Source organism: Rhinatrema bivittatum, chromosome 8, assembly GCF_901001135.1.
Source record: "Rhinatrema bivittatum chromosome 8, aRhiBiv1.1, whole genome shotgun sequence".
Taxonomy (NCBI): domain Eukaryota; kingdom Metazoa; phylum Chordata; class Amphibia; order Gymnophiona; family Rhinatrematidae; genus Rhinatrema; species Rhinatrema bivittatum.
This window is the reverse complement of record NC_042622.1, coordinates 79,608,339-79,620,943: the sequence shown is the minus strand read 5'-3', so window position 1 is coordinate 79,620,943 and position 12,605 is coordinate 79,608,339. Positions and strand designations below refer to the sequence as shown.

Below are 12,605 nucleotides of genomic sequence, written 5' to 3'. Positions count from 1 at the left end.
GATAATACCTTGAAATCTTCAGCTCAGTTTGTGGCAGTGGTCAAAAAGGCAAATAAAATGTTAGGAATTATTTGGAAAGAAATAGATAAAACTGAAAATATCATAATGCCCTTGTATAGCACCATGGTGCGACTACACCTTGTAGTATTATATGCAATTCTGGTCACCTCATCTCAAAAAAGACATAGCAGACATAGAAAATGTACAGAGAAGAGCAATGAAGATAACGGGGTTGGAGAAGTTCCCTTACGGAAAAAGGCTAAATAGATTATGACCCTTTAGCTTGGAAAAGAGATAACAGAGGGGAGATGATATTTTATAAATCTAGTGGGGTAGACCAAATAAAGAGAGAATGATTTAAAAAAATCATAGGACATATTTTTTTTTTTACTCTGTCAACAATCAAGCTATGGAATCTGCTGCTGAAGGAAGTGGTCAAAGCAACTAAGACAATGGGGCTCAAAAAAGGATTGGATAAATTCCGGAAGGAAAAATCTTTAAACAGTTATTAGCCAGGTAAACTTGAGAAAGCCAATGCCTTATCCCTGGGAGTGAGACACAAGAAATATATCAACTAATGGAGATCTGGCGGGTACTTGTGACCCTTACTGGCCACTGGCAGAGACAGAATGTTGGGCTTGATGGACTTTGGTCTGACCCAGCATACTTTTGTTCTTATAAGAGTTTGGAACTAAGCTTGGTTACATTTTTGTTTGCAGGGAAAAACTTATGGCTATAATCTATTACCTGGCTTGGATCTGTTGCTCCAAGTTATGTTGCATCCTCATTCCCAGCTGATCAAGTTGGTCCCACTGTTGTGCCAGTCCCACTGTGCTGTGCTCTGTGTATTTATTGTCCAAGATCAAAGCCTCCTCCATGGCAGCCCCAAGATCCTCAATCTTCTTCAACTGGCTTCTCATTGCTCGGATTTCCTGATGCTTACGCTGTTTGGAAAAGTAATAGAGCGACATTACATATAAATCAGTCTGCCTTTAATGAAGCAGAAATACTTCAGAATAGGAAAATGAAGTTGCTTACCTGTAACAGGTGCTCTCCATGAACAACAGAACAGCCAGCCATAGAAGTGGGTGATGTCATCTGAACATCATCAGGACAAAAGGTCTTTCTCAGCATGCATGAGAATTCCTGTGCTGCCATCACTGTGCACATTGTTCAGTCTATTCACAAACTGGCTTCAACTGCATGGGGGGGAGGCGGGAGGGATTGGTGGCTGTTCTGCTGTTCACAGAACACCTGTTGTAGATAAGCAACTTTTTTTCTGTGGACAAGCAGCAACAAAAGGTATCTGCATGGAGCAACAGTTACCCCATGTATCTGTTAAGGGTGGTAACCTGCATGGAGTGGCAGTTACCACCCTTAACAGAAACATGGGGTAACCTGCAAAGAATGGCAATTGCTGCCATAAGAAACTTGCTGGGCAGACAATGTACAGCTTGGTCTTTTTCCTGCCATCATTACTATGTTAAGTTTTGCAACCCAGTTAGATAAGGTGGGAAGTTGAAGCTGTTATTCAAATAAGTTTCTTAAAAGAGCCTGGCCATAATTACAATCACTGTGAGTTCTGCTCTAAACAGCAGTGTTTGGTAAAAGAAGAAATTAGGCTTACCTATTAATTTCCTTTCCTTTAATCCTGCTACCCTAGTCCTGACAAGTGAATTACTTCCCTCTACCAGTAGATGGAAGCAGATTACAAATATTTTCTCTATAAGACCACCACTACTTATGTGGTACAGAACAATTATAGCCAGTATTCCCATTACAAAGCAAATTACAAAGATTACATGAATTTAAAATGTGAAAATCAAAACTGAAGAAAAATAAAAGTGACAATAGATAAACATTAGATTGGAGAGAAAAAACAAAATCTCTTATAGAATAAAATCTTATGGAACTCCTCTCTGAAGACTTAACATATTCATTTTAACAATCTGAAGAACTACTTCACAACTACTAGGACCTTAACTTCCATGGAGGGTTCTGGACTGGTGTAATAGGACTAAAGGAAAGAACATTTATTTAACCATTTTATATACCGTCATTCCAAGTGAAGATCACAACTGTTACATCATGTCAAAAATAGAGGTAGCCAATTACATTCAATTGATCATTTTAGCGAGACACGTACATTAACTAAGGTGGTTGGGGGAGGGGAGATAAACAGGGACGGGGAAGCAGGGATAAGGTAGCATTTTTAACAAAGGGTGCAGTGGGGATATAAAGAAGGGGAAAATAAAGTCGAAGACTAAATTTCTCCTTCCTTTTCATCCTGCTACACCAGTCCAGACAAGTAGGAAGTAGTACCAAAACAACTAATCCAAGAGAGAGGAAGTTAGGGCTGCTTTGAGTATGCATGCTCCAAAAGTGGCATTCTTTTTAGCATGAATATCCAGTCTATTATACTTAATAAATTTGTGCAAGGAAAACCACATGGCCGCTTTACAAATATCCTCAGCATGTACAGTTACCACTTCTGCCCAAGAAGATTGTGTTCCTACAGAATGGGCTTGAAGAACCTCTGGAGCCCGATGACCCTTCAGCAGATTAGCTGAAACAATTATCTCTTTACTGCACCCTGCTAAAGCAACTTTAGTGGCCACTTCAGCTTGCGCAGGCCTCCAAATAAAACAACCTGTCTGACCTACAAAATGACAGCTCGATACTGTAAGGTGCGGTTGGAGATTAACTCGCTGTGGGCGCACAATTGGGACGCGTAAGGCGATCCTGCGATACAGTCTCCAGTTTCACGCGTCCTTAGCGCTTCTTGAAACCGACCCGTAACCTTTCCCGCACGCAGCATGTAAATGATATGTAAATGAACGAATTAGCTATTTAATGAACGAATTAGCTATTCCCTCCGATACTGTGACGCGCGCTCCGACTATCGCTTTTTTCCCTGCCGATTTGCCGCGCATTTAACCTGTTAGTTTACCGCCTACCCCTACCCCTGCGTTAGAGGCAGGAGTAAGGGTAAGCGGCAAACTTTCCCCCAGCCCCCGCTCACCTGCCCTGGCCGCGTCCATGGGTGCCGGTCTCCGGGGTAGCCCCAGTCCTCTCCCTCCTCCCGAAGCAAAAAAAAAAAGCGAAAAAAAAAATCCAATGCTGCCCCACTTCGGCAGCTCCCGTTCGGCGGAAACGGCAGTGTAAAGCGAGACGGACCACGGCGGACCTTCGGCGGAGACGGCACTGTAAAGCGGGACAGACCGCGGCGCAAGGAGAGGAGGAGAGAGAAGACGCAACTTACTCCAGCCAGCCAGCCCTCCTCCGGACAGTGGCTCCTCTGCCTCCCAGCTGCCGGCGAAGATAGACGCCCGAATGGGTAGGCCCCTCGTGCAATTTGACCTCAAGGCGTGACGTCACGACGTTTGGCGTCACGGCATGCGACGTCACGCCTTGAGGTCAAATTGCACGAGGGGCCTACCCATTCGGGCGTCTATCTTCGCCGGCAGCTGGGAGGCAGAGGAGCCGCTGTCCGGAGGAGGGCTGGCTGGAGTAAGTTGCGTCTTCTCTCTCCTCCTCTCCTTGCGCCGCGGTCTGTCTCGCTTTACAGTGCCGTCTCCGCCGAAGGTCCGTCTCGCTTTACACTGCCGTCTCCACCGTAGGGGGGCTGCCGAAGTGGGGGCTGGCTGGAGTAAGTTGCGTCTTCTCTCCTTGCGCCGCAGCTCCCCCCCTCCGGACATCGGCGACGACCGCGGCTCCTGCCTCCAGCTGTCAGACAGACGCATCGCACGTGGGAAAGCGGCCCCTATGCGTGCAATTGGCTGCTCAAGACGTGATGTCACATGCCGTGACGCCAAACGTCGTGACGTCACGTCTTGAGCAGCCAATTGCACGCATAGGGGCCGCTTTCCCACGTGCGATGCGTCTGTCTGACAGCTGGAGGCAGGAGCCGCGGTCGTCGCCGATGTCCGGAGGGGGGGGCTGCAAAAGTAAGTCGCTTCGTCGCTTTAAACTGCCCCCCCTCCTCCCGGAGCAAGGCTGCTTTTCGCGCCCTGCTTCGGGAGGGGAGGAGAAGGGACTAGCAGGCCCGAGCCTAGGATTCCCGTCTCTCCCCTCGCTCTCTTGCTACTTTTTCGGTTTTGTTTTTTTTGCTTCGGGAGGAGGGGACAGGACTGGGGCTGCACCGGAGACCGGACGCGGCCAGGGCAGGTGAATGGGGGCTGGGGGAAAGTTTGCTGAGCATCGGAGAACATAACTGTCCACTTCCTGGTACCTGTCATTTCAAATGTCATTTGAAATGACATTTGAAATGACAGATACCAGCGTGGCCGTGAAGCGTTAGGCCCGTGCACCCAGGATACTGTATAGGCGCTCTATACAGTAAAATGGGTTGCGCGGGCCTAACCTTCGCCTAATGCTTCGCAGACGCGGCATGCATTTGCATGCAATTTGAAGAGAGTATTGAGCGGTAGGTGAAGAGAACTGTGCGTGCGGGGAACGAGGGTGCGCCTGGCACTGCCGCACTCTAACGCGGCATAACTGTATCGACCTGTGAATTAGTGACTTCTAGGTACATGAAAATAATTTGACGAACATTCAATAACCTCAAAGAACTGTTGTTCCCCTGACACTTCCTTGGAAAAGAAATAGTCTGATTTAGGTGAAAACTAGAAATATCTTTTGGCAAGAATGTTGGGTTTGGATGAATAGTCACAGAATCTGAAGAAATATTTAGAAAAGGATCTCTACAGAGAGAGCTTAAAGCTCAAAAATGTGTCTTACTAAACAAATGGCTACCAGAAAAATCACCTTTAAAGAAATGTCCTTAAACGAAGCATGCTTTAAAGGTGCAAATGGAGATGTTGGTAGAGTTTTTAGAACCAATTAAGATTCCACTGAGAAACAACTGACCTAACTGGGAACACAATCTCTTAATCACATTAGGAACCAAGCAGTATTTAGATGGGACGTGACAGAGATTTTTTAGACTCTACCCACGTAACAGCAGACTTATAGCCTGAGTGTATCCAATGTTCAAAGGAGGACCGGAAGGCTCATCTGCATACTGCTCCCAGCATCCCCCGGGAGAGAAGTCCAGAAGTCACCGCAAGCGATCCAGGGATTGACGTCCACAGACCCAGCTTCCAGAGGCCCCGCACCCTTTGCAGTACAGGACCATTAACTGAGTGAAGATTAATTTATAGGTGGTTAAAGAGGATTGGCAAGTATAGTTTTCAGAAATTTTTTGGGCTTATAAAAGTTTGGTGAAAGGTGAAATTAAGGGAAATTCTTTAGAGTTTGTGAGTGTCTGAGGTAATAAGCAAGCCAGAGATAGCTAATTCTAGTGTCTGTCTTTCCCACCCACTCAACCCTTGATTTTTAAGCACGAGACACTTTCTGATTAAAAATCAATCAGGGTCTTATCTAAATCATACTATTTTACCAGCCCTTATTGAAAGTTTAATCATCCCCTTGTAGGACACTAGCTGATTAATTAGTAAATTCATCTGTAAATTTAAAGTACTCTCATTCCAACTCCCTTAATATCCTAAACTTAACTAGGAACTCAATAAAACTAAGATGTAGGCAGCAGTCCAGCAGCAAGAGGGGGGCTTTCCAGTCTTTTGCAGAGTGTCACATGTATGATTTTTTACCAGCCAGTGAGAGATTGTTATGTGTGCACTCGGTGCAAAGAGCTCCTGGCTCTTAGGGAACGAATTCGATCTCTGGAGGCTAGAGTAGCAGACTTGGAAGAGCTGAGGCAGACAGAGAGGTACATTGATGAGACCTTCAGGGACATAGTAAGCAAGTCCCAAATCCAGTCTGGCAGCCCCAGTGCTGCCTTGGATCAGAAAGGTCTCCCAGTAGGAGAACATTACCCTGGTGTAGCAGGAAGTGATCCTGTAGCAAGGACCTGCTATCCAGGTGATGTATTGTCCTCTCGCACTGAGGACAAGTCACCCAGGGCTACTGCCCAGGAGGGAAGGGTTAGGCTGGCCATCATAGTTGGTGATTCGATTATTAGAAATGTAGATAGCAGGGTGGCTAGTGGACGTGAGGACCGCCTGGTAACTTGCTTGCCAGGTGCAAAGGTGGCAGACCTCACGCATCACCTAGATAGGATTATAGACAGTGCTGGGGAGGAGCCGGCAGTCATGGTACACGTGGGCACCAATGACATAGGAAAATGTGGGAGAGAGGTTCTGGAAGCCAAATTTAGGATTTTAGGTAGGAAGCTGAAATCCAGAACCTCTAGGGTGGCATTCTCTGAAATGATTCCTGTTCCACGTGCAGGTCCCCAGAGGCAGGCAGAGCTCCAGAGTTTCAATGCATGGATGAGATGATGGTGCAGGGAAGAGGGATTCAGCTTTATTAGGAACTGGGGAAACCTTTTTGAAAGGATGGGCTCCACCTTAACCAGAATGGAACCAAGCTGTTGGCACTATCTTTCAAAAAGGAGAGAGAGCAGCTTTTAAACTAGAACTAGGGGGAAAGCAGACAGTCACTCAGCAGTGCATGGTTTGGAAAAATGTATCCTTGAAAGATACTAATGAAACAGGAGAGTTAGGGCATCCTAACAGAGAGGTTCCATTAAAAGCAAACATAGTCCATGTGCCTATATGTAAAAAATCACCGAAGCTAATGATTTCCGAATTATCCCTAACAACTGAAAAGCAAGTTGTTAATACAAACAAAAAACACACTTTGAAATATCTGTATGCCAATGCCAGAAGTCTAAGAAATAAGATGGGAGAGTTGGAGTGTATAGCAGCAAATGATGAGATTGACATAATTGGCATCACAGAGACTTGGTGGAAGGAGGATAACCAATGGGACAGTGCTATATCAGGGTACAAATTATATCGCAATGATAGGGTGGATCAACTTGGTGGGGGTGTGGCACTTTATGTCCGGGAGGGTATAGAGTCCAACAGGATAAAGATCATACAAGAGACTAAATGCTCAGTAGAATCTATATGGGTAGAAATCCCATGTGTGTTGGGTAAGAGTATGATAGGAGTATACTACCGTCCACCTGGACAAAATGGTCAGACAGATAATGAAATGCTTAGAGAAATCAGGGAAGCTAACCAATTTGGTAGTGTAATAATAATGGGAGATTTCAATTACCCCAATATTGACTGGGTAAATGTAACATCAGGACTTGCTAGAGACAAAGTTCCTGGATGTAATAAATGACTGCTTCATGGAGCAATTGGTTCAGGAACCAAGAGAGGGAGCTATTTTAGATTTAATTCTTAGTGGAACACAGGATTTGGTGAGAGAGGTAACAGTGGTGGGGCCACTTGGCAACAGTGATCATAACATGATCAAATGTAAACTAATAACTGGAAGGGGGACAATAAGTAAATCTGCAGCTCTAACACTAAACTTTCAAAAGGGAAACTTTGATAAAATGAGGAAAATAGTTAGAAAAAACTGAAAGGTGCAGCTGCAAAGGTTAAAAGTGTTCAACAGGCATGGACAGTGTTTAAAAATACAATCCTAGAGGCGCAGTCCATATGTATTCCACACATTAAGAAAGGTGGAAAGGAGGAGGGAGGAAGAATAGCCTAGTGGTTAGAGCAGTGGACTATGAACCAGGAGACCAGGGTTTGAGTCCTGCTGTTGCTCCTTGTGACCTTGGGGCAAGTCACTTTAGCCTCCATTGCCTCAGGTACAAAAACTTAGATTGTAAGCCCTCTGGGGATAGAGAAATACCTACAGTACCTGAATGTAAACCAGTGTGATATCTTGATTGAGATCGAATGTCGGTATATAAAATAATAAATAAATAAATGCAAAAATGATTACAGTCATGGTTAAAAGGTGAGGTGAAAGAGGCTATTTTAGCCAAAAAAACATCCTTCAAAAATTGGAAGAAGGATCCATCTGAAGAAAATAGGATAAAACATAAGCATTGTCAAGTTAAGTGTAAAACATTGATAAGACAGGCGAAGAGAGAATTTGAATTGAAGTTGGCCATAGAGGCAAAAACTCATAATAAAAACTTTTTAAAATATATCTGAAGCAAGAAACCTGTAAGGGAGTCGGTTGGACCATTAGATGACAGAGGGGTTTAAAGGGGCTCTTAGGGAAGATAAGGCCATTGCAGAAAGTCTAAATGAATTCTTTGCTTCCATGTTTACTAATGAGGATGTTGGGGAGATACCAGTTCCGGAGATGGTTTTCAGGGGTGATGAGTCAGATGAACTGAATGAAATCACTGTGAACCTGGAAGATGTAGTAGGCCAGATTGACAAACTAAAGAGTAGCCAATCACATGGACCGGATGGTATGCATCCTAGGGTACTGAAGGAACTCAAAAATGACATTTCTGATCTATTAGTTAAAATTTGTAACCTATCACAAAAATCATCCATTGTACCTGAAGACTGGAGGGTGGCCAATATTTAAAAAAGGCTCCAGGGGCGATCTGGGTAACTATAAGCCAGTGAGCCTGACTTCAATGCCGGGAAAAATAGTGGAAACTATTCTTAAGATCAAAATCGTAGAGCATATAGAAAGACATGATTTAATGGAACACAGTCAACATGGATTTACCCAAGGGAAGTCTTGCCTAATAAATCTGCTTCATGTTTTTGAAGGGGTTAATAAACATGTGGGTAAAGGTGAACCGGTAGATATAGTGTATTTGGATTTTCAGAAGGCGTTTGACAAAGTCCCTCATGAGAGGCTTCTAAGGAAACTAAAAAGTCATGGGATAGGAGGCGATGTCCTTTCGTGGATTACAAACTGGTTAAAAGACAGTAACCAGAGAGTAGATTAAATGGTCAATTTTCTCAGTGGAAAAGGGTAAACAGTGGAGTGCCTCAGAGATCTGTACTTGGACCGGTGCTTTTCAATATATATATATATATATATAAATGATCTGGAAAGGAATACGATGAGTGAAGTTATCAAATTTGTGGATGATACAAAATTATTCAGAGTAGTTAAATCACAAACGGATTGTGATACATTACAGGAAGACCTTGCAAGACTGGAAGATTGGGCATCCAAATGGCAGATGAAATTTAATGTGGACAAGTGCAAGGTGTTGCATATAGGGAAAAATAACCCTTGCTGTAGTTACACGATGTTAGGTTCCATATTAGGAGCTACCACCCAGGAAAAAGATCTAGGCATCATAGTGGATAATACTTTAAAATCGTTGGCTCAGTGTGCTGCAGCAGTCAAAAAAGCAAACAATGTTAGGAATTATTAGGAAGGGAATGGTTAATAAAACGGAAAATGTCATAATGCCTCTATATCGCTCCATGGTGAGACCGCACCTGGAATACTGTGTACAGTTCTGGTCGCTGCATCTCAAAAAAGATATAGTTGTGATGGAGAAGGTACAAAGAAGGGCAACCAAAATGATAAAGGGGATGGAACAGCTCCCCTATGAGGAAAGGCTGAAGAGGTTAGGTCTGTTCAGCTTGGAGACGAGACGGCTGAGGGGGGACATGATAGATGTCTAAGATCATGAGAGGTCTTGAACGAGTGGATGTGAATCGGTTATTTACACTTTCGGATAATAGAAGGACTAGGGGGCATTCCATGAAGTTAGCAAGGAGCACATTTAAGACTAATCGGAGAAAATTCTTTTTCACTCAACGCACAATAAAGCTCTGGAATTTGTTGCCAGAGGATGTGGTTAGTGCAGTTAGTGTAGCTGGGGTCAAAAAAGGTTTGGATAAGTTCTTGGAGAAGTCCATTAACGGCTATTAATGAAATTTACTTAGGGAATAGCCACTGCTATTAATTGCATCAGTGGCATGGGATCTTCTTAGTATTTGGGTAATTGCCAGGTTCTTGTGGCCTGGTTTGGCCTCTATTGGAAACAGGATGCTGGGCTTGATGGACCCTTGGTCTGACCCAGCATGGCAATTTCTTATGTTCTTAAATTAAAAATTACAAACTAACAAAAACCATCCCAACCATAGCAATGTTAAATTTGATTTCCAAGGGAATGACTGAATTGAAGCCACCTGAACCTTTAGAGAATTTAGAGGTAAACCCTTAGTCAAACCTTGCTGAAGAAAGGTTAAGTTGTCAGAAATATCCACTTGCCAGGGAGATAACTAACCATTCTTTGCAATGTGCTTCAAATAAACACCACACTAACATAACACAGGCATGTAGAATGTTTTGTCTTTAATAAAGTAGAAATTAGAGTAACAGTAACCTTTCCTGTGCAATCTTGATCTCGCCAAACTGTAAAACAGATGTAGACTGATCATCCATGACTAAGTAGCACCTGAACTATTTTTTTTTTTATTTAAAAGATTTCTGTTTCACTGATCCAAAACTCTCAGCAGATTACATAACACAATAATCCTATAGAACAAAACAACATATACAAGATATAGACAAAGCAAGTGCCAGATAGCGCAACAGAATCAAGACACACTTGAAGACCTCATGAGAACTGTAGAGGTTGATCTGCAATCTCATTAAATCCACATACCAAGGTCTTCTTGGTCATTCTGGTGCCACCAAAACAACTCAAGCATTTTCCAGCTCTATTTTTCTTAAAGTCCAATCTATCAGTGGCCATAGTGGGAACACATACATTAACTCCCATCTTGGCCAAGAATGAACCAGGCATTTATCCCTTCGCTTCTGAATTTTTGTGTTGACTGAAGAATCACTGAACTTTGGCTTTTTTGCCCCATCGATCCACTATCTTCTAAAAGGCTTCTTGACTGAGCTCCCATTCATCTGAATCGAGAATATTTATGCTTAGAAATCCAGCTTAAATGTTTTCCAGATCCACAAAGTGCATCGCTGAAATCTGTATATTATTCTCCACCCAAGGAAACAGGAGTTTCATCTCTCCTTGGATATCCTCTGGGTCCAAGTTCCCCCTTGTTTGTTCTCATAGGTAACAGCTGTTGCACTGTTGGAAATAACTCACTGCTCTTCCCCTCAGGAAGGGTAGAAAGTGACATAGGGCTAACCAAATTGCCCTGGTTTCCGATATGTTTATAGACCAAGAGGCTTTCACTTGAGATGTATGTGGGGCTCTGGACAATGGGACTATACAGTTGCTGCCATTGAACCAGTAGATGAAGGCAGTCCCAGTCTTTTGGATCTTCTTGTGCAGAGAACTTCTTCACCTGATCTATGATTTTGGTCACTTGATTTAAGGTTAGAAACACAGGGCCTACCTTCATATCAAATTGAGCTCCCACATATTCCAGAGACTGATTAACTAGCCTGAGCCTTCTAAAACTTGGACACATCTACTGGATACTCCAATTCTTTCTTGATAGAGACTTGGCTCTGATCAGCCAATCATCTACAGAGATAAACCACAATTCCCTCTTTTCTCAGAAAAGCTGCTACAACTACCATTACGTTGGTGAAGAATCTTCGGGCAGTGGAGAGAAAGTAAGCACTCAATGTAAAATGTTTTCCCAGAATACAGAAGCTGAGAAACCTCTGATAATCTTCCCTGATGGGAATGTGAAAACATGCCTCTAAAAGATCTAGTAACGAAAGAAATTTTCCCTACTGAACTGTTATCAACACTAACTGAAATGTCTCCATATGGAAATGAGAGCTACAAAGATGATTGTTAACTCTTTAGATCCAAAATAGGCCTGAACAATCCATCCTTTTACGGAATGGAGAGATTACTTACCTGATAATCTCGTTTTCCTTAGTGTAGGCAGATGGACTCAGGACAAATGGGTATAGTGTGCTCGTGCTAGCAGTTGGAGATGGATCTGACGTCAGCACGTAGTACATATACCCCTGCAGGAAGTGCAGAAGCTCAGTAATCTTCCTTGCAAAAGCATTATGGATATATGTGTGACTGACCGATGGATTAACTGAACATGATTAACCTGACCGATTGACAGTAGCTGGAGACCGCCAGTGTTCTCAACCGGAAGGCGTCGACACCTGGCAGGGTGAATGCCCTATGTAAGGAAACATGGCTTACCTTGAAACGGTGAATCCCCATATATATCGGCAGCCGGGCGGGATGCTAAGTCCATCTGCCTACACTAAGGAAAACAAGATTATCAGGTAAGTAATCTCTCCATTTCCTAGCATGTAGCAGATGGACTCAGGACAAATGGGATGTACAAAAGCTACTCCCGGACTGGGTGGGAGGCTGCCCGAGGTCCGTTTAAGATTGCCCTTGCAAATGCTGTGTCCTCCCTAGCCTGGACGTCCAGACGGTAGAATCTGGAGAAGGTATGGATGGAGGACCACGTTGCCGCTCTAATTATCTCTGCAGGCGACAGCATCCTAGTTTCTGCCCAAGAGGCCGCTTGCGCTCTGGTAGAGTGAGCCTTGACCCGTAGAGGTGGTGGTTTTCCCACTTCTACATAGGCCGCCTTAACTTCTTTGATCCAGCGAGCAATAGTCGCCCGTGAGGTCGCTTCACCTTGCCTCTTCCCACTGTGAAGGACGAACAGGTGGTCCGTCTTTCGTACTGCTTCTGACATTTCCAGGTATCTGGACAGCAGCCTGCCGATGTCGAGATGACGCAATATTCTACCTGCTTCCGATTTCTTCAACCCTTCCATGGTTGGCAAGGATATGGTTTGGTTGAGGTGGAAGTGTGAGACTACTTTGGGTAAGAAGGAGGGAACCATGCGAAGATGGATAGCCCCTGGGGTGATTCT

The 12,605-nt window shown here is 43.9% G+C and overlaps 1 protein-coding gene across 9 annotated transcripts in view; it reads right to left on the bottom strand.

Moving 5' to 3' along the window:
• Positions 1-12,605, bottom strand: part of SPTAN1 (spectrin alpha, non-erythrocytic 1) — a 457,019-nt gene that overhangs the window by 8,882 nt on the left and 435,532 nt on the right. For all 9 annotated transcript variants that reach the window (XM_029611329.1, XM_029611328.1, XM_029611326.1 and 6 more), the window contains one exon: positions 748-944. In XM_029611329.1, the coding sequence (XP_029467189.1) occupies positions 748-944 (197 nt within the window). The remainder of the gene's footprint in view (positions 1-747; positions 945-12,605) is intronic.